This window comes from Myxine glutinosa, chromosome 13, assembly GCF_964187855.1.
Source record: "Myxine glutinosa chromosome 13, kmMyxGlut1.1, whole genome shotgun sequence".
NCBI classification, from domain to species: domain Eukaryota; kingdom Metazoa; phylum Chordata; class Myxini; order Myxiniformes; family Myxinidae; genus Myxine; species Myxine glutinosa.
This window is the reverse complement of record NC_136273.1, coordinates 41,251,406-41,276,356: the sequence shown is the minus strand read 5'-3', so window position 1 is coordinate 41,276,356 and position 24,951 is coordinate 41,251,406. Positions and strand designations below refer to the sequence as shown.

At 43.8% G+C, this 24,951-nt stretch overlaps 1 protein-coding gene across 1 annotated transcript in view; it reads left to right on the top strand.

Moving 5' to 3' along the window:
* LOC137438349 (leucine-rich repeat-containing protein 4C-like) overlaps window positions 1–24,951 on the top strand; it is a 40,587-nt gene that overhangs the window by 1,113 nt on the left and 14,523 nt on the right. The window contains exons 2-3 of the mRNA XM_068133464.2: window positions 1,613–1,846; window positions 11,998–12,177. Coding sequence (XP_067989565.2) covers window positions 1,613–1,846; window positions 11,998–12,177 — 414 coding nt within the window. The remainder of the gene's footprint in view (window positions 1–1,612; window positions 1,847–11,997; window positions 12,178–24,951) is intronic.

The following is a 24,951-nucleotide window of genomic DNA, read 5'->3' as shown; positions in this document are numbered from 1 at the left end:
AAACAAACGGACACGCAAAACATACAATAAAGGGAGCGGGAGACAAGATGGGGAGAGAGAGGGAAGCACACAAGTACAACGGCAGAGAACAGGGACATCGGGAGATCTGTGGGAGGGAGAGGGAATGGGGGGAGGAGGAATGGGAAGGCGGGGGAGGGGGGGGGGGGGTTTGGAGAGGTATAAAACACATGGACACTGTTGGAACTTCCAGGAAAGAAGTCGGTATTTCAAAAAAGTGGATCTTGGGTGAAATTAGCGGGGGTAGAAAAGATCGAGGTTTTGGATGGGGGAAGATAAGAGATGGTGGTGAACAGCTGTTTTGAAGACCTGGAGGGAGGAGTGGGATTGAAGAGAGTGAGGGAGTTTGTTCCCGAGGCGGGAGTAAAGAGGAATGAAGGAGTGAAGGTGAGCAGAGAGTCTTGATTTTGGCGCCCATTTCTTGTGATAATTCTCGACTTTCACATAAAAGTACAATTTTAAGTTGGAGATGGCTATCCCAACTTATATAACATTCCTATGCACACTTGAAAAAAAACGACCAATTTTCAACTTATTCCATCCACTGTTAGACAAACACACACAAACACAAAACCAAGTTATTACTTTCGCCAGAGGAGAGGGTATTGCATTTGTCTGTCTATCTGTCTGTCTGTCTGTGTGTGTGTCTGTTTGTCAGCACAGAATAAATATGATTTTCTCTGCAACAGTTGGTCAGATTGACAGGAAATTTTCACCATAGGTGCAACTCCACCTGTATAATTTTTTTAAATGATCATTATGACGTCATAGGTCACGTGGTTCGGCCGCCATCTTGGACAAACCGAAGAAAATTTGCACCTCTATATCTCCAAAACCGCTGAAAAGAAAAAATTGAGACATGGCTCATTGGAAAGAACTCTCCATGGGGAATAAAATATGTTCATGATGATGTCATAGATGCCTCAATTATGACATCATAATTCGACAAGAACAAAACTTCATCCAATCAAGATTAAATTTATTGAGCGCCACGTCGGCATAAACTGGTGGAGAAAAATAATAATAATGACGACGTTATCGGTCACGTGGTTCGGCCGCCATCTTGGAAAAACCGAAAAACGTTGCACCTCTATATCTCCGAAAGGGCTGAATAGAAAAAATTGAGACATGGCTCATTGTAAAGAACTCTCCATGGGGAATAAAATATGTTAATGATGATGTCATAGGTGCCTCCATTATGACGCCATAATTCGACAAGTACAAAACTTCATCCGATCAAGTTTAAATTTCTTGAGCATAATCTAGGAATAAATTAGTTTAGAAAAAAAAATGATGACGTCATCGGTCACGTGGTTCGGCCGCCATATTTGTTTTAACGTAAACGTCTTTAAAAAAAACACTGAAAATACATCCTGGCGAGGGTTTGGAAACTCTGATTGCTCTTTTTCTTGTTTATACTGGTTTTCCATCGACGCAGAGAAGCAGACCCACTCTAATCTTTACAAAGACTATTTTTCATTTTAATGCAATGTTAGTTCATTTAATATTGTGACATAGAAAACGGTTATGAAAATAAAAGTGATAGAAAGTTATGTGATATACAATTTCCTGATGTCGTTCCTTATCTCCCAAGGCTGGAGCCTTTAATGGTCTCACTAACCTCAACACCCTTGAGCTCTTTGACAACAGCCTCACCGCCATCCCTTCAACGACCTTAAAATATCTGTCCAAGCTGAGAGAGTTGTGGTTGAGGAACAACCCGATCGAGAGCATTCCCTCGTACGCGTTCGATCATATTCGTACGCTACGACGACTGGATCTCAGTGAACTTCGCAAGCTGGAATACATTTCCGATGGTGCTTTTGAGGTGCATTAACTAACCCAAGTTTTATTTGATTTTCTTTTTATCTTTCGTTATTCTTTCTCTATCCTGGAACTTCACCTTCTCTTCCACTCGCGCTCATCATTAATTTGATTTGCTTCTTTCTTTTTTTTGTATACAAAATCGAGGCTCGTGTAAAAGCTAACATTAATCACAAAAAGACGAACTGACACATAAAACATGAGATAAAAGGAGCGGGAGACAAGATGGGGAGAGAGAGGGAAGCACACAAATGCAACAGCAGAGAGCAGGGACATCGGGAGATCTGTGGGAGGGAGAGGGCTTGGGGGAAGGGGAACGGGAAGGGGGAGGGGGGGGTGGGAGAAGTATAAACACATGGACATTGCTAGGACTTCCAGGAAAGAAGTTGAAATTTCAAAAAAGTGGATCTGGGGTGAATTAACGGGGGCAGAAAAGATCAAGGTTTTGGATGGGGGAAGACAAGAGATGGTGGTGAACAGCTGTTTTAAAGACCTGGAGGGAGGAGTGGGATTGAAGAGTGAGGGAGTTTGTTCCAGAGGCGGGAGAAAAGAGGAATGAAGGAGTGAAGGTGAGCAGAGAGTCTTGATTTTGGCAGTTTAACCATAAGAGTGTTGCTGGCAGGTCTTGTGCGACCTGCAGGAATATTTGGAGGACAGAGCACAGATAGAGCTGGTGTAGCTAGGCCGGATAGGAGAGTCGAGTAGAACTGTAGAGGAGTCGATGGAACTGCAGTCTTTCTACAGTAAAGTGAGGCAAGATAACATCACAACCCAATACTGAACATTTTTAGGTCACCTGGAACGAAGTTCAGGGGAGCTTATGCGATGGCGCGTTGTCCGTCTGTCCGTAAACACTTGAAACTTCTTCTCCGAAACCGCTGAAGGGATTGTGACCATATTTGGCACAAATGATATTTGTTGTGTTGTGACTGAAGTTTGTTCACGGTATGAAAAAATTCGGGGTCTAAGGAGGTCTACCGGGGGTGAAAGTGGATCCAGGTTTCACCCCCCCCCCTAACCCCCCCAAAAAATAGGAATTTGCTTTTTCCTCTGAAACTACAAACACTATTTTGATGAAACCTCACCACAACCTTCACCACCCATGGTGTACCGAAGTTTTTTCAAGGCATTAAAAAAAATCTGCCCCTTTGGAGGTTGACTGGGGGGGGGGGGGGTCCCCCCAAAATAGGTACAGTCACGTGAAAAAGTGAGTACACCCCATGTAAAATTTTGACTTTTTCTACATATTTCAACATACAGCTATTTGATCTTCATTTCAACAATATTGAGAGATAAAGGTGATATAACATAACAAATATCATAAAACATTTACATTTTGTCGTCCATTGTATAATTTAAATAAACATAAATGCAAATTTCGTATGTGGAAAAAGTAAGTACACCCCTACATTTATCACTACTTCAAATACCTAACATTAGAATCAGGTGCACCAGCTCAGGTGCAAATGATTAGAACATCGTTAGAGGGGATCTTGGAGGAACCTGTCTTATTTAAACCTTAGACATTTAGTTTGGCTTTCTCTTTGTTGTTGAAGTGTGCGGCATCACCATGCCTAGATCAAAAGAGCTCTCTGAGGCCTTCAGAAAGGAGGTTATCGATGCCTACGAGTCTGGGAATGGATTTAAAAAGATCTCCAAACAATTTGAAATCAATCATTCGACTGTCCGGAAGATCATCTACAAGTGGAGAGGATTCAAACAACTGTCAACTTGTTCAGGCCAGGCCGCCCCAGCAAGTTCAGCCCGAGATCAGACCGCAAGATGCTGAAAGAAGTCTCTAAGAACCCCAGAATATCATCACGGGACCTACAGGTAGCTCTTGCCACTGTTGATGTCAAAGTGCACGAGTCTACCATTAGAAAGAGGCTGCACAAATTTGATCTACATGGGAGGTGTGCCAGGAGGAAACCTTTGCTGTCCAGAAAGAACATCAGGGCAAGACTAGAGTTTGCCAATGAACACCGAGGCAAAGACCAGCACTTCTGGAACAATGTGCTCTGGACAGATGAGTCAAAGGTAGAGCTATTTGGCCACAGTACCAGAAGACATGTTAGGCGAAAACCAAAGACAGCATTTTACCACAAGAACCTGATACCAACTGTAAAGCATGGTGGTGGAAATATTATGGTTTGGGGCAGCTTTGCTGCATCAGGGCCTGGGCAGCTCACCATCATAGAATCCACTATGAATTCTTCATTGTACCAGAGGGTGCTTGAGGATAATGTGAGGCCATCTGTCGGAAAGTTGAAGCTCAACCGAAGGTGGACCTTGCAACATGACAATGACCCTAAACATACCAGTAAATCCACCAAATGGCTGAAAAGAAAGAAATGGAGGGTTCTGGAATGGCCAAGTCAAAGCCTGGATCTAAATCCCATCGAAATGTTGTGGGGGATTTGAAACGAGCTGTGCATGCAAGAAACCCCTCAAACATCGCACAGCTGAATGAATTCTGCATGTAGGAGTGGGCAAAAATTTCTCCCAGTCGATGTCAGAGACTGGTATGCAGTTATAAGAAACGCCTACTTGAGGTTGTTTCTGCCAAAGGGGGCAATACCACCTATTAGAGCCAAGGGTGTACTTACTTTTTCCACATGCGAAATTTGCATTTATGTTTATTTAAATTATACAATGGACTACAAAATGTAAATGTTTCATCATATTTGTTATATTATATCACCTTTATCTCTCAATATTGTTGAAATGAAGATCAAATAGCTGTATGTTGAAATATGTTGAAAAAGTCAACAAAACTTTACATGGGGTGTACTTACTTTTTCACGTGACTGTATGTGCTTTCTTCTCAGAAACTACAAATGCAAGTCTAATGAAACTTGACCACAACCTTAATCACCTGTGTTGTACCATAGTTTGTTCCTGTCATTTAAAAAATGGGAGTCTAAGGTGGTTTCTGGGGGAGGGGCTTGCCCCCCAAAATAGGTATTTGCTTTTTTCTCAGAACCTACACACACAGTTTTGATGAAACTTCACCACAACTTTCATCATCCGTGATGTACCAATGTTTGTTCAAGGCATTGGAAAAATTGGGGTCTGAGGAGGTATGGGGTGGGAGGGAGTAGAGGGTGGCCCCCCCAAAATAGGTATTTTTACTTGCAAAATCGAAGATTTTTCAAGTATATTGGTCGATTGCGTTTGTGGTTCTGTCTGTCTGTCTGTTTGTCTGTTTGTTTGTTTGTCACCGGCCTGCAGGTCACAATTTTCAACCGATCTTCACGAAACTTCACCAAATGGTAGAGTTGGTCAAAATCAAGAAGCCTATTGTTTTTGGGGTCAAAAGGTCAGCATAGGCCAAAGTTCACCAACTTTGCTAAATTTCTAAAATCCTCAGTTTTCATCCGATTGACTTGAAATTTGAAGAGGACTTGCATATCTGGTCACTGAATTCAACCACCAAGTATTTTTGAGGTCAACATAGGCCAAATGGTCAACATAGGCCGAATTTCTAAAATCCTCAATTTTCATCCAATTGACTTGAAATTTGAAGGGGCATGCATATCTGGTCACTGAATTCAACCACCAAGTATTTTTGAGGTCAACATCGGCCAAAAGGTCAACATAGGCCAAATTTCTATTGACATAGACCAAAGTCCAATTGACTTGAAATTTGAAGGGGACATGCATATCTGGTCACTGAATTCAACCACCCAGTATTTTTGAGGTCAACATAGGCCAAAAGGTCAACATAGGCCAAATTTCTAAAATCCTCAATTTTCATCCAATTGACTTGAAATTTTGAAGAGGACTTGCATATCTGGTCACTGAATTCAACCACCAAGTATTTTTGAGGTCACCTTAGGCCAAAATGTCAACATAGGCCAAGTTTCAAAAATCCTCAATTTTCATCCGATTGACTTGAAAATTGAACAGCATTTGCACATTGAGTCACTAAATAGGGAAACTAATTATTTTTGAGGTCATAGGTCAACTCAAGATCAACCTTCCAAAATCATCATTTTTCAACTGAAAAATCGTCACTTTTCTTCCTATCGACCTGAGCTTTGATCAAGATTGTCATTTTTAATCTTGATGAAATGGACAATTTTCTGTATCAATGGAATTTTTTTCTTGGGGTGGGGGGCCGATTTTGCAAGTATCATGCTCTGCATGACATCTGTTTGTTTTGTTTGTTTGTTTAAAGTCTTATGATTATGTTAGTATGATTGGACATGCTGCCCTGTCTTCTAGCAAGCATTCAAATTGGTTTAAAATAAATCTGGTCAGTGCAGTGTACTGTTTGTTCTACCAGGTGAGCGCCAGGTGTATTGCTCCTATGTTTTCATTTGAAATTACCCGTTAAAACGAGAAGGATTGACAGACTGAGAGCTCTTTCACGATTTTGTGGGTGGTTCTTAGTGGGTGGAGCGATCCGTCTGGTTGATTCCGATAATGAGAGAGACTCAGACATGCTAACTAGTTACACGACCCTGGTGTGGCTGGCGGACTAACTTCTCAGTGGGTCGAGTGGATGCAGGCTGTGTGAGATGGGGGCAAGAACACGCCTGTGGTGCCCTTCGATGTCTGGGACCGCACGTGCTACACTGGACGGGCCAGCATGTACCTTGCATTTCGCCATCAGGCTCGGGTAAACCACTGAGCCCAGTCCATGATGGGGACTGTGGCTTGAGACAGTGTCCCACAAACGAGGAATTCCCAGTAAGCGTGAGTCATCAGCTCACGTTGATCAAGTCCCTGCCCTTTGTACACACTGCCCGTCGCTACTACCGATCTGACGGTTTGGTGAGATCTTCGGATCAGCGCCTGCACGGGCTGTTCTCGGATCATGTGGGTGCACCGAAAGGATGACCGAACTTGACTCTCTAGACTCTAGAGGAAGTAAAAGTCCTAAAAAGCCAGTGATGTAAACAAACCAGTGTTGTTATGGTTGGAAGGTCTGTTCTTAATCTGTGAGGTCAGTGATTTGAACCCGCCCATGTCATACCAAAGACTTTAAAAATAGTGCATACTGCTTCCTTGTTTGCCTATCAGCATTAAGAGGATAGAGCACGGATAAGCCGGCGCATAGTTTGGCACCCCAATCTGTGGTGGAGAGGTGAATCTTAATGGCCCCACTGATTGCAGAGAGAAAAGCGACATCACAAAATGGCAAGACTGCCCTGGGAAGTTTGTTCACTCTCCCCCAAGGTCACCAGTTCTGTTTGTCTGAAGTCGAGTCCTCTTTTTCTTTTTGTGTTGAAGGCTCCAGTCACGGACTATATAGTCCTCATTGAGGATGTAAAACATCATAGTTTTTTTTTTAGGAAGTTTTTTTTTGAGGAATTTAAAAATCTGCTTTTTGAAAAGGGGGAGGTAGTAAGTGTTTGGAAAGACATGAGAAGGTAAAGGGTTCCAGGGTTTGACAGTGGAGAAGAAACAAACATCATAATGGCCCACCCTTGAGTTACCAATGGTCACACAATAATCATGCGATGTCAGTGACTTGTCGAGTATTCCGTTGTCTCGCTAATGGTGGAGATACACAAGCAGCAAGTTCTTGGGAGCAGAAATCAAAGTAATATCTGTAGAAAAGAGAAAGAGAGCCACCTTTGTGGCATAGTTTGAGCAGATCGAGTTTTGAGGTCATATTGGGAGAGTTGATAAGTCAGATTACTTTGGATTCAATTATGTCCAGTATGTATGTGGAGCTAGAACCACCCCAGATGTGAGAGCAGTATTCCAAAAAAGGACGAATCAATCCTTTATATAATTGAAGGAACTGTTCAAAGGAGAAGAATCTTCAACATCTGAATATGATTCCTTGTTTCTTCAAAGCAGACTTAGCTATTTACATAATGTGTGGATTCCCGGATAAATTTGATGTTCGGGTAATACCTAGTAAGTTTATTGAATCACATGGTGTAATTGTGGAGCTTTCATAGGAGATTGGAGATTTGAGAGGAGTTTTAGAGAGAGAGAGATGGGAAGAAATTGAGTTTTAGAAGCATTAAACTTAACTTGATTACATTTGCCCCTCTGGGAAATCTTGTCCAATTCCAAATTTAAAGAGGTGGTTGTGATGAAATGAGATGTAGATCGAGTGAGGGAAGATGGGGCAGATGGGAAAACATGGAGGAATGTAATGTCGAGTCATCAGCATGTGGGTGCATTTGGTTATTTGTAGAAGAAAGAAGGTCATTGATAAAAAGAAGGAAGGGTGTTGGAGACAGGACGGAACCCTGGGGAACACCGCTGATGACAAGGAAGGAGGGAGATGTTGAACCACCACCAATTACGAAGAGGGTGCAGTCAGAGACAAAGCTCGACGTGATAGAGCAGAGTGAAGTGATATCAGACCCCGATGCCAAACTCTGTCAAAGGCTTTTGAGATATCAAGGCCTACAACAAAGGATTCCTCAAAGTCTTTCAGAGAAGAGGCTCAGACATTCATAATGTAAGAAAGGATATCACCGGTAGATCTTGCCTTGCGAAAGCCATATTGATGGTCAGTAGAAGACTGAGGTTCAAGATGCTCGAGGAAATGGGAATTGAAAAGACATTCAAAGACTTTGGAAATAGTAGAAGTCAGAGCAATAGGACGGTAGTTGGAAGGGTTTGAACGATCATCCTTCTTTAAAATAGGCTGTACTAAGGCATGTTTCCAGGAAAGAGGGAAAGTTTGCATTTTTAAACAAAAATGAAACAAACGAGCAAGCATGGGAGCACGTTCTGAGGAACACTTTCAAGACACGAGGAGGAATACCATCTTGTCTGTATATCTTGCTTGTGTCCAGAGAGAGGAGTGCTTTTTTGACTGCATGAAAAGAGGTCATAGGGAAGGGCATAGGGTTGGTAAAGGGTGCACATCAGGGGGAGATGGAATGTTAGAGTCATCTAGTGTGGAATTACAGGAGAAAAGAGAACCAAAAAGAGTTGCTTTATCAGACGGAGACAGTGACAGTATCATCGGAATGGAAAAACAGAGGAAAGGTAGAGCAACAGTTCTTGGAGATACTTTTAGCTAAGGACCAGAAAGATCTATTGGTGGAAGAAGATGAGAGGTTGTCACATTTATTTTGGATAAAGGAATGCTTCGCCTCATGAATAACATGTTTGCAATGATTTCTGGCAGATATGAATCTGCCATATGTGAATGTGAATCGGAGAAAGAAGAGTTTTTCCATGTCCGATGTGCCGCATCCCTTGCACGAATGGCCGCAGAGCAAGAATTATTGAACCAAAAGTTTGTAAGAGAGATAGACTTGAAATAGAAGGAAGATATAAGCCTCCAAAAGGAATGGTGGCATTCATTTTCTCTGCATAGGTGACAGCTCCTCCATGAAACTTTGATCATGTAAACAATTTAAAAATAAAAATAAATTAAAACAGTCAGTCTTAGAGCCATCTGGTGTGGACGTTCAGGATACTGAACAAATGATAAGGACCGAGGAGGTTATCCCAAGGAGAGGTATGGAGGTATACGGGGTGAACATCTTAATAATAATAATAATAATAATGCATTTATTTTATATAGCGCTTTTCAGGAAGCCCAAAGACGCTTTGACAGAGTGCAAAACATAATGCATAGCAAAACATAAAAACAATTGCAAAAAAAGAAGAATCAATAGGGAAATATTCAAAGCACAAAGGAGGGAGAAGGAGAGGAGATAGTCAGGGGTTAGATGCTGTGGGTTAAATGTTGAATGCAGTGTTGAACAGGTGGGTCTTGAGTGATGTTTTGAATGTGGTGAGTGAGGAGGAGTCTCTGATGGTGTGAGGTAGCGAGTTCCAGAGGGTGGGAGCAGCGATGGAGAAGGCCCTGTCCACCCAGGATCTAAATTTGGTCCGGATGGGGGGGGGGGGGCGGTCAGGAGGTTGGTACCAGCAGAGCGGAGGTTGCGGGTGGGAGTGTGTCTGGAGAGGAGGTCAGCCAGGTAGGATGGGGCCAGGTTATGGAGGGCTTTGTAGGTCAAGAGGAGGATTTTGTACTGGATTCTCTGGGAGATGGGGAGCCAGTGAAGCTTGTAAAGGACGGGGGTGATGTGGTCACGGGTCCGGGAATGGGTGAGTAGACGGGCAGCGGAGTTCTGAATGTATTGGAGTTTATTGGTGATTGTTGAGGGTGAACCATAAAGGAGGCTATTGCAGTAGTCCAGACGGGAAGTGATGAAGGCGTGGATGAGGGTTTCTGCAGCCACGGAGGAGAGGGATGGACGGACGGGCGATGTTTTTCAGGTGAAAGAAGGCTGTCTTTGTGATCTGTTTAGTGTATTTGTCGAAGGAGAGGGTTTGGTCAAAGATGATGCCAAGATTCCGGATGTGAGGGGAGGTGGATACTGGGAAACCGTCGATGTTGAGGGCAAAGTTATGGGTGGACTTGGTGAGCGTTTTTGGGCCAATGATGATTATTTCAGATTTATCACAGTTAAGTTTGAGGAAGTTGATTTGAAGCCAGGATTTTATTTCAGTGATGCAGTTTGGCAGGATAGAGTGGGTGGCGGTGGAGATGGACTTGGTGGAGATGAAAAGCTGGATGTCATCGGCGAAACAGTGGAATTGGAGACCATGACGGCGGATTAAGTGACCGAGGGGGGACAGGTAAAGGATGAAGAGGAGGGGGCCAAGAACTGAACCTTGGGGGACACCTTGGGGGAGGGGAGCAGTAGGGGATTTGCAGTTATTGATGGAGATGAACTGACGTCTGTCAGAGAGGTATGATTTAATCCAAGAGAGGGCAGTGCCGGTAATGTTAAAGGTGGTTTCAAGTCGGGTGAGGAGGATGGTGTGATCGATGGTGTCAAAGGCGGCGCTGAGGTCGAGGAGGATGAGAATGTTGAGGTTGCCAGCGTCAGAGGAGAGGAGAAGGTCGTTGGTGATTTTGAGGAGAGCAGTTTCAGTACTGTGGTTGGAGCGGAATCCGGATTGGAATGTTTCATACAGGTTATTGGAGAGAGGTGATGTTTGAGTTGAGTGGCTACAGCGCGTTCCAAAACCTTTGACAGAAAGGGTAGGTTGGAGATGGGTCTGAAGTTATTTAGGGTGTCAGGGTTTAGTCCAGGTTTTTTCAGAATGGGGGTAACAGCAGCAATTTTGAGGGATGGTGGGACGATGCCTGTAGACAGGGAGGAGTTTATTGTTGCAATGATAAGTGGAGAGAGAGCAGGAAGGGAGGCCTTGACAAAGCTGGAGGGGATGGGGTCAAGAGTGCAGGTGGCAGTTTTCATTCCGATGAGGAGTTCAGAGAGGTCAGTAGGGGAGACTGGGGAGAATTGAGACAGGGGATGGCAGGATAAGGGGGGGCAGGTGGTTTGAGGGGGAGCGAGTGCGGCGGTGGTCAAGCTGTTGTAGATGTTTTCAATTTTGCGTTGGAAGAATGAAAGGAAGGAGATGCAGTTGTCTATTGTGAATGACTGGGTGGTGGTGTTCAGGGGGCTGAGGAGTTTGTTTATTGTAGAGAAGAGTGCTTTTGGGTTTCCGGAGCCAGAGTGGATAATTTGAGAGTAGTAGGCGGAGCGGGCGCGGGAGAGGGCATCTTTATAGTGTTGTATGTGGTCCTTGTAGGCCTGGGAGTGAACTGTGAGACCTGTTTTATTGCGGAGTCTTTCAAATCTTGCTCCTTATTGCGGAATCTTGCTCCTTATTTCCTGCCAGAACATCTTGTTCCATCTTACTCTACTTTCCTTTTTGCCTTGATCTGTCAACTCATTCATTCCTGAGTTTTATTCCCTCCTCTCCACCTCTGCCAATTTGACCTCCCCCATACATTATCACTTTCATCTTCTTTCTCTCAATCTTTTCTTAAGTTCCCAGACTTTTACACGCTTTGTTTTTTGTTCAACACTCAGCATGTCATGTTCTTATTTTTCTTTTCAATCTCGATCTTTCATCTTACTGCACCTTTTTTCAAAAGGAACAGGTTCAGGCTGAATCATATTATTTTTAATTTTCATCTTCCTTAGATCACTACTCAGCAGGCAGAAAGAAATACATTGAATTGACCCGAATGGATGTAGCCATTCCGATTAGTCGACATCGAGACGATATTTCAACCAAAAATCGATGTTGAAACATCGTCCAGTGGCCGCTGAACATACTCATTTTCCTGCCAGTTGTGTTCTTTTTCTCTTCTATGAGTTGCCGAGATGAATCTTGCCCTTTTTGTTCACCCTTACCTTTCAGAACCTGGGCCAACTAAGACATCTGAACTTGGGAATGTGCGGTCTCAGAGACGTCCCAAATCTTTCACCTCTCCTGCGGCTCGAGGAGCTGGAATTGTCAGGGAACTGGCTCCTTGTTATCCGCTCTGGGGCGTTCCTGGGTCTGGGAAACCTCAAGCATCTGTGGCTGATGCATTCACAGGTAATGTCATGCAAAAGGGAATGGGAGCAGTAGAATTGGGGAAGGTGGACAAAAGGGAGAGAATGTGGGGAGGGAATTAAGAGAGATTAATAGCTTTGTCCAGGTAATTAATGATTCCTATTATATTTCTCACAGTTTCATCTTAGTAAATGATCTGGCCAAGAAAAAGTTTTTTTAAACAGGTGTGCACATTTTGTAAAATTGTCACACGATTCGTCTTTTGTTCAGGCAATGGATGAATGGTTATTAACCAGTCATAGACTCCTAATTATTCAACTCGGGTGTCAGTCAAAGTCAATCTGCATTTAGAAACAGGAAAATCACACAATTGTTCAATCTCTATTGGAAACCGGTTACAACTAGGAACAAGAACGGATCTTCGCATGCTTTCAGTCTAACATAGCATAGGCTTCAGAAGATCTTTCCATTTGGGGAAGCAAGACCGAACTGTTTTATTTCAGTTAAAACGTTATTTTTACGACACGCACCCGAAGCGAAAAGTGGGGTTAAGCAGTTTGGTTCACTTTGTCCGTTTGTCTGTCCACAAAAAAGTCCACAAATGTCAGTTTGTGATCGAGGAACAACTTAATTTCAATTGAACACAAGTCGGAAAACAAACCTGTAGCTTACCAATTCTTTAGCTTTGAATTTGTCTCAATCATACTGAGAAGAGATACTTTTTTTTTTTTACTCTGTCTGGCAATCAATCAAAATTGAAAATCATTCCAAACAGGAAATTTACTGTTCCAGTGACATCATAAAGGACACAAACAACAAGCACAAAGGCTTAATTTAAGGTGTTAAATAAGGTGGTGAAGAAAACACTGCATCAACGGCGGTAAACTTCCGGAGTTTTATAAAACCTTTATTTCATTTAAATTGAATTATATAGTTAAACACTATAGAACACAAAAATCTCCTTTTTCGCTTTTCAAAAACCCTTTCCTTTAATAGTACTTGGACAAAATATTTCAGCATTTTACATCATCTCGACCAATCAAATTTGCTGCTTGCAGACCTCACCCACCCATGTCCTTGTTTCTCAAGATTGTGCGAAATAAGGTAAGGTGTTCTATGAACTCTAGTTTACATTGAAACGTGTTTACTATTAAACTTCTAGAACAAAATTTAGATGTTTCATTGAAAATCTCTGAAAAATCCTCCTTAAATTTTATTTTGAATCTATAAAACTTATATTAAATATTAAACATCTATTAAATATTAAACAATTATTTATTTATTAAACATTATTAATTTATTCAGCAAACAAATTTTATTTATTAAATGTATTTATTTCTTAAATGTATTTATTAAATGTATTTATTTATTTATTAAATTTACTTATTTTTTTATTTATTAAATTTAAAATATATATTTATTAAACAAATTTATTTACTCAACAATATTAAATATTAAACATAATAAATAATAAACTTCTAGAAATAAATTTAGATCTTTCATTGGAAATCTCTGAAGAATTGGTTCACGAGTTATCAAGTGACCACTATATTCGTCATGTGTGTGCGTCTGTCTGTGTGTGTGTGTCTGCCTGTGTGTGTGTGTCTGTCCGCAGCATAACTACCCAATGATATCATCCGATCTTGATGAAACTTTGGTGGGAGGTTGATATCATGATCTAGTTGTGTCCTGCCTGGAGTGGGCGTATTGCGCCCATTGTGGGCGGAGCCACGTCTGAAAAAGATCTTTTTTGGGGGTAATTGAGTTCAAGCTACATCTTCTCCGAGGGGTTTGGTGGAATCTGACAGGGGTTTCGATATTTGGTTAGGCCAATGGCATGTGTCTAGCCGCACGAAGCTCGATTTTTCATATTTTATTTTTAATTTTTTTATTCATTTTTTATTTTATTTTTTCATTTCATTTTTCACCGAATTTTCGGTATTGTGTCGCTAACTAACCTCATAACTGATTATACATTATTTTCTATCTCATTTCAAGGTCAGTAACCTTCGTTTTGACATTTCCGGGCCTGGCTTGTCCGGGCCTGTTTCGGTTATAGTCCGTCCTTTGTCATTGAATACCGCTCGCTCGTGAACCATCGTCGTCTCCTGACTTGTCCTCCTTAAAGTTTGTTTTGAATTTGGCTAGAGGCCGTGTATGTACAATGTGAATGTTGTTTGGTGTTATTTATACTACATGAGATATTTCAGAACTCCAACTCCATTCTTAGAAATCAGCGTGCACCTAGAGATACACTACATGACCAAAAGTATGTGGACATCTCTTCTAAGTAGTGGATTCGACTATTTCAGCCACTCCCATTGCTGACAGGTATATATAATCAAGCACACAGCTATGCAATCTCCATAGACAAACATTGGCAGTAGAATGGGCCGTACTGAAGAGCTCAGTGACTTTCAACGTGGCTCCGTCATCGGATGCCACCTTTCCAACAAGTCAGTTCGTCAAATTTCTGCCCTGGTAGAGCTGCCCTGGTCAACTGGAAGTGCTGTTATTGTGAAGTGGAAATGTCTAGGAGCAACAACAGCTCAGGTGCGAAGTGGTAGGCCACACAAGCTCACAGAACAGGATTGCCGAATGCTGAAGCACGTAGCACGTAAACTTCATCTATCCACGGTTGCAACACTCACTACCGAGTTCCAAACTGCCTCTGGAAGCAACGTCAGCACAACAACTGTTCGTCGGGAGCTTCATGAAATCGGTTTCCATGGCGGAGCAGCCGCACACAAGCCCAAGATCACCATGCGCAATGCCAAGCGTTAGCTAAAGTGGTGTAAAGCTCGCCGCCATTGGACTCTGGAGCAGTGGAAATGCGTTCTCTGGAGTGATGAATCACGCTTCACCATCTAGCAGTGCGACGGACCAATCTGGGTTTGGCGGATGCCAGGAGAACGCGACCGGCCCGAATGCATAGTGCAAACTGTAAAGTTTGGTGGAGGATGAATAATGGTCTGGGGCTGTTTTTCATGGTTCGGGCTGGGCCCCTTAGTTCCAGTGAAGGGAAATGTTAACGCCACAGCATACAATGACATTCTCGATAATTGTGTGCTTCCAACTTTGTGGCAACAGTTTGGGGAAGGCCCTTTCCTGTTTCAGCATAACAATGCCCCTGTGCACAATGCGAGATCCATACAGAAATGGTTTGTCGAGATCGGTGTGGAAGAACTTGACTGGCCTGCACAGAGCCCTGACCTAAACCCCATCACACACATTTGGGATGAATTAGAACTCCGACTGCGAGGCAGGCCTAACTGCCTAACATCAGTGCCCGACCTCACGAATGCTCTTGTGGCTGAATGGAAGGAAATCCCCGCAGCAATGTTCCAACATCTCGTGGAAAGCCTTCCCAGAAGAGTTGATGCTGTTGTGGCAGCAAAGGGGGGACAAACTCCATATTAATACCCATGATTTTGGAATGAGATGTGTGATGTTTGGGTGTCCACATACTTTTGGTAATGTAGTGTATGTCCAACAGGAAGCTGTGGTAGCACACATGCCTTTGAACTGTCTAGACTGGGTTCAATTCCTGGTGAATTGGTGCTTCCCAGGCAGGGTTGTGTGCTCTATCCCTTGCATCAATCAACGTCCGTTGCATCAATGTGTGCTCCGTCCCTCGGATGGATGATAAGATTGGGACCTCGTTGACGAGCACTGGCTGGTGAAACGCTGCTCGCAGTCTTTTGACAAAGGGTAGCTGGAGTTATTGCCAGCATTCTGGTTAAATTACAAATTCATGCCCTATCAGGCCAAGGGAGGATGTGGGCACCACCAGATCTATTAGCCCAGAAAACGTGAATAGGGCAACGCAGCGATTGTCTAAGTCACGGAAAACCACACAGGAAACGTGACCCGTGACGTCCTCAGAATGAGGTCCTCTTTCCAATTTGTCTTGGTGGTGATGGTGATGATGATGGTGATGGTAGGGATGTACAGCTAGTACACATAGGTCACTTGGTTATTCATGCCGATGCTGCACTTTCAAATGTAAAGAGGAAAAATGAGTTAATTTGGATTCAAGAAATCCATGGTCAAACTAGATGGTATTCATAGAAGACTTACCCTATGCAGTCAACTTGGTGTGAGCCAACTCTTGTTTTTGAACGTTTCTTTTTTTTTTGATCCAATATGGCTGCCAGACCACGTGAGCGATGACATCATAAATTTATATTCTCTAAATAATTGTTGCATAGATCATGCTCAATAAATTTCAAACTGATCAGACTAAGCGTTGTCCCTGTCGAATTATGACGTCATAATTATGGCACTAGTGACGTCATCGTTAACAACCCCTATTCCCCATATGGAGTTATTTACAATGAGCCACATTTCAATTTTTTCCATGGAGTGGTTTTGGAGATATAGAGGTGCAACGTTTTTCGGTTTTTCCAAGATGGCGCCTGTAACACATGACCTATGACATCATGATTATCATTAAAATATTCTAAAGGAGGAGGTGCTCCGATGGTGAAAATTTCGTGTCCATCACACCAACAGTTGCTGAAATTTTAAAAATAATGATCGGATGGATAAGTGTTGTATTTGTCGAATTATGACGTCATAACGATGGGAAGCGATGACATCATTAACATATCTTATTCCCCATGGGGAGTCGGTGACAATGCGCCAGGTCTCAAATTTTTTCCATGGAGTGCTTTCAGAGATATAGAGGTGCGAAGTTTTTCCAAGATAGCGCCTGTACACGTGACCTATGACGTCATAATCATTGAAATATTCTACAGGAGGAGGCCCTCCTATGGTGAAAATTTCGTGTCAATCGGACCAAGAATTGCAGAGAAAAAAATTCATACTGATCGAATAGTGTTGTACTTGTCGAATTATGACGTCATAATTAAAGTACCAATGACATCATCATTAACATATCTTATTCCCCAAGCGGAGTACTTGACAAGGAGCCATGTGTCAGTTTTTTTTCCTTGGAGCGGTTTCGGAGATATAGAGGTGCAACCTTTTTTCGATTTTTCCAAGATGGCTCCTGCGCCACGTGACATATGACGTCATAATTATCATTTTCAAAATTCCACAGGAGCAGCCACTCATATTCTGAAATTTTCATGCCAATCGGACGAACAGTTGCAGAGGAATTCTTTTTTCAAACTGATCAGATAAAGTGTTGTACTTGTCGAATTATGAGGTCATAATTAAGGAAGCGATGACATTATCATCAACATATCTTATTCCCCATGGTGAGTACTCGACAAAGAGCCATGTTTCCACTTTTTCCATTGAGCGGTTTGGGAGATATAGAGGTGTAACGTTTTTCCAAAATGGCGCCTGTACCACGTGACCTGTGACGTCATAATATTCACTAAAATATTATACAGGAGGAGGCCCTCCTATGGTGAAAATTTCACGTCAATCGGACTAACGGTTGTCGAGTAAATTAATTTTTAAAATGCAGACACGGCACACACTTTACTTTACTGAAATGCAGACACGTACGGACATGAATGCTTAACCCCGCTTTTCGCTTCACGAACGCAGGGTAATTAGCAATAATTATTTGGAATCGATCTTTGTGCTCTTTAATAAAATTTAATCTTGGGTCGAATGAATGATTGATATGAATGTAAGAAACTTCAGAGCTTTCTTTGGCCTTCCCATTCGTTTTCTGGAGTGCCTGTGCATCAATGCGGCCGGGCAGCCACAAAGGCCCACTTGAGGGACCAAGTGACCATGAGAGACGTTTCGTCAGGGCCCTTAGGGATATTTTGGTTCAAATTCTTCCAAAAGCATCAAATTTGGCGCAGATGTTGCCCATGCTATACTCTTTCGATTTTTGACGGGCGCCAAGGGCGGTATGATCCGGGGACCATACCGGTCCATCCCGCCATGTCACCTGACCTATGACGTCATAATTAGGATATGCATCCAATCACATGGCGTACTATAAGTGGTCAAAGTTCAAAATGAATCGATCGAAAAATGAAGGCAGGGATCCATTTTTAAGGTTTTCATAAAATCCAATATGGCCGCCAGGTCACATGACCTATGACGCCATATTTATGACATGTATACAATCATGTATACATGAACCCGGATCATGATCGCACAAAAATTAAACACAAGGATATGGCATACAGTTCATAAAACATCAAAATCCGTACCTTTGTAATTAGACTGATGAACTGCATATGCCTGAAAATTAGGAAACAGACATGTAAATATTTCCTCTAATTGTCAAAAATAAGGTCAGAGTTCGATTACCCAACCCAGAAACATAAAATGGTGAACCTCGTGTAAATCTTGACAAAAAACTCAAAAACCGACATGTTTTACTCAAAAATGACCTTTAAGATGACCTTGAGGGTTGACCTTGACCTCGAATCATCAAAATAACATCATAATTGGATTCCTCGACCTCGAAAACCCCTGAAAAGTGGTATCGTACATGATTCCAACCCTTTTGGTTATTTAACTGATTTTCCTCTAATCCGGGTGGCGGCCATTTAGTATTTCGCCAATATGGGGCCCCCGGGGGGGGGGGGGGCTCCCGTCTTGGCGCCCGTAAAAAATCGAAAGAGTATGGCATGGGCAACATCTGGGCCAAATTTGGTGCTTTTGGAAGAATTTGAACCAAACGGCCCCAAAATATCCCTAAGGGCCCTGACTAGTTAAAAAGAACTGCATTTAGGTCGTACTTGCATTTTAGCAGTGGAGAAGGATTCGTGACATCACTGTTTAAGGTATCATCGTTGAGGTTGTGGGGATGAAACTTGCCTGAGAGCTTGAGTCAGATGCACTTCCGGTGATGGCGGTCTCCTTTCTCCTTAGTTATGTCCGTCAACCGAATAACGAAATGAACTGAAAGGAGATAAAGTGGATCCACCTAATGATAAAAGTCCTCTCGACGTGACGACAACACTGAAGCTGCAGCTATGGCCACCTAGGCCAGTATTTGGAGGTGTTTTCTGATGTAATTGAAGAAGATCACAAAGCTGGGCCTTATCGAGCGGCTAATCACGGCCGTGAGTAAACTTGTGTTCTCCAGTCTCTCTCAGCCACTCAACTCACTCAGTCACTTAATACAGTGTAAACGAGCCAGTAGATTCATAAACAATATGCAGGAGAAACGGATGAAGTTCCAGCTCAGAATTGGAGAACTAGACAAGTCATTCAAGTGACATCAGTAAGGAGGCCTTGGCCTGTATTTCATGAACCGCACAGGAAACGTGCCCCATGAGGTCCTCAGAAGTGTTTTCACTCGAATGTCACCATCACTGATGATATATGCGGTGTTTTCTGAGATCGAAGATCTTCATGGAGTGTAACATCGCACTATATAGGCTTCCTGCATTTAAGCTAATTTGTCTTGATTAATCCTGATGACCCCAGGGCATGTATTTTTTTAAAATACGTGTTATTTTTAATGAGTATTACCATGCGTTTCAGCCTTTGGACTTTGACAAGCTTTGCGTGACCGCACGCTGTTGCCTTTGGATTAAAGCATGTGTCCAAACGCTGAGGCTTAAAGGGCCGAGGTTACATATACTTTCCCTTATGAGTTTATTATCTTTGGAGAACCATCTTCCTCTCTCTCCATCTCTCCTTCTCTATCTCCCTCTCTCTCCCTCCCTCTATCTCCCTCTCTCTCCATCTCTATCTCCCTCTCTCTCCATCTCTATCTCCCTCTCTCTCCATCTCTATCTCCCTCTCTCTCCATCTCTATCTCCCTCTCTCTCCATCTCTATCTCCCTCTCTCCATCTCCCTCTCTCTCCATCTCTATCTCCCTCTCTCTCCATCTCTATCTCCCTCTCTCTCCATCTCCCTCTCTCTCCATCTCCCTCTCTCTCCATCTCTATCTCACTCCCTCTCCATCTCTCCTTCTCCATCTCCCTCTCTCTCCCTCCCTCTATCTCTCTCCCTCCCTCTATCTCCCTCTCTCTCCATCTCTATCTCCCTCTCTCTCCATCTCTATCTCCCTCTCTCTCCATCTCCCTCTCTCTCCATCTCCCTCTCTCTCCATCTCTATCTCACTCCCTCTCCATCTCTCCTTCTCCATCTCCCTCTCTCTCCCTCCCTCTATCTCCCTCTCTCTCCATCTCTATCTCCCTCTCTCTCCATCTCTCCTTCTCCATCTCCCTCCCTCTATCTCCCTCTCTCTCCATCTCTATCTCCCTCTCTCTCCATCTCTATCTCCCTCTCTCTCCATCTCCCTCTCTCTCCATCTCCCTCTCTCTCCATCTCCCTCCCTCCCTCTATCTCCCTCTCTCTCCATCTCCCTCTCTCTCCATCTCTATCTCCCCCTCTCTCCATCTCTATCTCCCTCTCTCTCCATCTCTATCTCCCTCTCTCTCCATCTCTCCTTCTCCATCTCCCTCTCTCTCCCTCCCTCTCCCTCCCTCTCTCTCCATCTCTATCTCCCTCTCTCTCCATCTCTATCTCCCTCTCTCTCCATCTCTATCTCCCTCTCTCTCCATCTCTATCTCCCTCTCTCCATCTCTATCTCCCTCTCTCCATCTCCCTCTCTCTCCATCTCTATCTCCCTCTCTCCATCTCTATCTCCCTCTCTCTCCATCTCTATCTCCCTCTCTCTCCATCTCTATCTCACTCTCTCTCCATCTCTATCTCACTCCCTCTCCATCTCTATCCCCCTCTCTCTCCATCTCTATCTCACTCTCCTCGTCTGCCTCTACATCCCTCTCTATCTCTCCACATGTCTCTCTCCTCATCCACATCTCTCTCTCTCTCCACATCGACATATCTCTCTCCTCCTCTACATATCCCTCTTCATCTCCATCACCCTCTACAACTCTCTCCTCATCTACATCTCTCCCTCCTTATCTACATCTCTCTCTCTCTCTCCTCGTCTCCCTCTACATCCCTCTCCACATGTCTCTCTCCTAGTCTACATCTCTCTCTCTCTCTCCACATATCTCTCTCCTCCTCTGCATATCCCTCTTCATCTCTATCACCCTCTACAACTCTCTCCTCATATACATCTCTCTCCTCATCGACATCTGTCTCTCCTCATCTACATCTCTCTCATCTGCAGTCGTGGCCAAAAATATTGGCACCATTGCACTTTTTTCAAATAACTCACAATTTTCTCGAAAAATAAGTTGAAATTGACAAAAGTATTTGGTCTCCACAATCTTTATTTCACTGTTAATATTACGGAACCTTTGTTTTTGATTTAGAACTTAATGTATCCTTTTAAATCAGAAAATAAAAAAGAAATGTCATTGACAAAATTATTGGCACACTGGACTTAATATTTGGTAGCAGTGTTTGGACAAAATAACTGGTCAAGCACTTCCTATAGCCATGAATGAGCTTCCTACACCTCTCTACTGGCAGTTTGTCCCACTCTTCTTGTGCAAACTGCTCCAGTTCTCCCAGATTTGAAGGGTGCCTCCTCCCAACTGCTGTTTTCAGATCTCCCCACAGGTGTTCAATGGGATATATATCTGGACTCCTTGCTGGCCACTTCAGAACAGTCCAGCGTTTTGTCTTCAACCATTCCTGGGTGCTTTTTGAAGTGTGTTTGGGGTCATTGTCCTGCTGCAAGACCCATGACCTTCGACGGAGACCCAGCTTTCTGACACTGGTTTGAACATACCCTTCCTCCCGTCCATGGTACACGGAATCTTGTGGTGAGGCTGTTGCCCAGAAACAACTTGCCTTCGTCTCCTGGAAAGCAAATCCAATGGAAGGAAATCTCATTTCCTTTCACAAAGCCCGAAACAAGTGTGTCCACCCTCAGGAGAGCCAGGAAACAATATCTCTCCATTCTCAAGACCGAACTCTTATCTGTCTCCCTCTTCCAAATCCTGGTGGCGTCTGGTCAAATCTGTTTCTGGTGTTTGTTCCCCCTCCATCCCCTCCCTTACCTCAAACAGCTACACAGCTGACTCCACACGAGAAAAAGCTGAATGCCTCAACTCTGTGTTTGCCTCTAAATCTTGTGTCCCAAACCCATCCCTCTCTGTACCCACCGTACCCAGTCGTACCCAGCTGCTCCTGGACTCCGTGTCCTTTCCTCCTGACAAGGTGGAAAAGTTTCTGTCAACCCTCGACTCTGATTCTGCAACTGGACCTGACGGCATCAGCCCACGGGTCCTAAAATCCTGTTCTTCTGTTCTTTCACTCCCTCTCTCTGTTCTCTTCACCCTCTCTTTTGCTCAAAGTCAACTGCCATCTGCTCGTAAATCAGCCAACATCACCGCTTTGCACAAAAAAGGTGCAAAAACAGATCCGAGCAACTACAGACCAATCAGCCATCTCCCAATTATCAGCAGAGTCATGGAATTCCATCATTGCTTCGGATATGAAATCTTTCCTCTTCTCCAATGGCTTGATCTCTGATCATCAATTTGGTTTCAGACCAGGTCACTCTACTCTGGACATGCTGCTTCTGCTGTCTCAACAATGGATGGAGGTCCTCAATTCCAAACAGGAAATTAGAGCTGTCTCCCTCGACATATCACGTGCCTTCGATACGGTCTGGCACCCCGCTCTGCTCACCAAACTCTCCTCCTTTGGTATCCATGGAAATCTCCACGCATGGCTGGCGAACTTCCTCTCTAGTCGTAGTCAACGTGTGGCCCTGAATGGTTTTCTCTCATCGCCTCTTCCTGTTCAGGCTGGAGTTCCCCAAGGCAGTGTTCTGGGCCCTGTGCTTTTTCTGGTCTTCATCAATGATCTCTCTGACTCTCTTGAAAATCCTCTCTATCTCTTTGCTGATGACTCTACTCTCTGTCGCTCCATTCTTCATCCCTCAGATCGGCAGTCTGCAGCCTCCTCACTCTCTGCAGACCTGTACAAAATCACAGACTGGGCAAACAAGTGGAACATCTTTCAATCCTGACAAATCTCACACTCTTCCGATGTCTCTCCGAAAAGACCGACTGGACAACCCTCCCATCTACTTTCTGAATAATCCTCTCCAAGAAGATCTGTCACTCAAGCTTTTGGGTCTCACTATCTGCCATGATCTTTCCTGGGAAAACCACATTTCCAAGCTGGCCTCCAAAGCCAGTCGCCGACTGGGCATCCTCCGTCATCAGAAGTCATGAGATTCCTTGGCACACCTGAGATTCGTGAGATTCCTTGGCACACCTGAGCTCCTCACCACATACAAGGCTTTCATCCGCAGCTCAATGGAGTACTGCTCTCCCCTCTGGGCTGGTGCTCCTGCCTCACACCTAGCTCGTCTTCACGCTGTTGAAACCAAAGCATTCAGAATCATTGGAATCTCCCGCGATGACGCTATCTCCAAGGGCCTTTCACTTACTCACCGCAGGCAGGTTGGTGGTCTTTCCGTCTTCTACCGACTCCTCTCCGGCCTTGCTCCCCCAGCTCTCTGTGGGCTCTGTCCCCCAAATATTCCTACAGGTCGCACAAGATCTGCCTGCAACCCTCTTATGGTTAAACTGCCAAAATCAAGACTCTCTGCTCACCTTCACTCCTTCATTCCTCTTTTCTCCCGCCTCTGGAACAAACTCCCTCACTCTCTTCAATCCCACTCCTCCCTCCAGGTCTTTAAAACGGCTGTTCACCACCATCTCTTATCTTTCCCAATCCAAAACCTGGATCTTTTCTACCCCCGCTAATTTCACCCCAAATCCACTTTTTGAAGTGCCAACTTCTTTCCTGGAAGTCCTTGGTGTCCTTGCGTTTTATACCTATCCTGCCCCCCCCCCCCCAGGCCCTCTCCCTCCCACACATCTCCCGATGTCCCTGCTCTCAAATGTTGTATTTGTGTGCTTCCTCCCCTTCTCTCCCAATCTTGTCGACCACTCCCCTTTTTATCTACTTTGTTTGCTTGTTTGATTTGTTTGTTTGATAAATGTTATAGTCGGCAGGCCAACCCCAGGGAATACGATTAAAAAAACTTTTGATGGCATTTTTTGTTAAAAGCTGACAACCGGGCTAGAAAGTATCAGTATGGTCCAGGCTTTCAGAAACACCCGGTTGCCAAAATGAGATTTGACCTTAAAGGTCAAATTTGGGGGGTCAAAGGTCAAAAGAGGATGCCTGGTCACGATAAAGTGTGGAGGGGTCTAACAACAGACGCAGTGGAAGCCATTATTCCAGATAGCTTATATCTGTTTCTCTCTGTACTGTTTGGTGGGACTGATGTGTTGGATACTGATGATCACGGAGAGATAGAAAGTTCTGCAAGTTCAACGAAGCAAAGAATACTAAATATCGCTCAGGACATTGTATTTGCGCTTTCAAAGGGGAAAAAGTTGACTCCAAAGCATGTCGGCCTGGGGATGACCTTACACCAAGCCACAAGATCAGAGAAACTGGTGGATCTCTTTCATGCTGCTGGTGGTACAATAGGTGTCGACACAGTAAGACGCATGGACACAAGTATCGCGAGTGACATTCTTTGGAAATTTGAGGAAAATAACAACACGTACATCCCGGATGGCTTGGTACCCTATGAACCTGGTAGGCTAATCTTAGGATCAGCTGACAACATAGATGTCAACGAGTCGACAATAAGTGGTCAAGGTTCATACCATTGCACACAGTGGAATGCTTGGCAACGCGGACCACCTCCTCCAAGAACTCCTGTTAAGCGTGTGCACGGACGAGAGAAGGCTCTGAGAAAGGAGACTGTCGATAAGTTGCATGATGTCGATCCCCCCAAACTACCTATTGGCACAAGAGTTGAACCCAGGATTCCGAATGCTTCTAGCATTGAACCGAATGACTGGTTCAAAAGTAGTCCATGTAGGAAGGCAGCAACACGAATGACTCACGTCTGGGTAATCTCCAGGATGGACACAGGTAATGGCTGTGCTGTTCCTCCATGGGCAGCA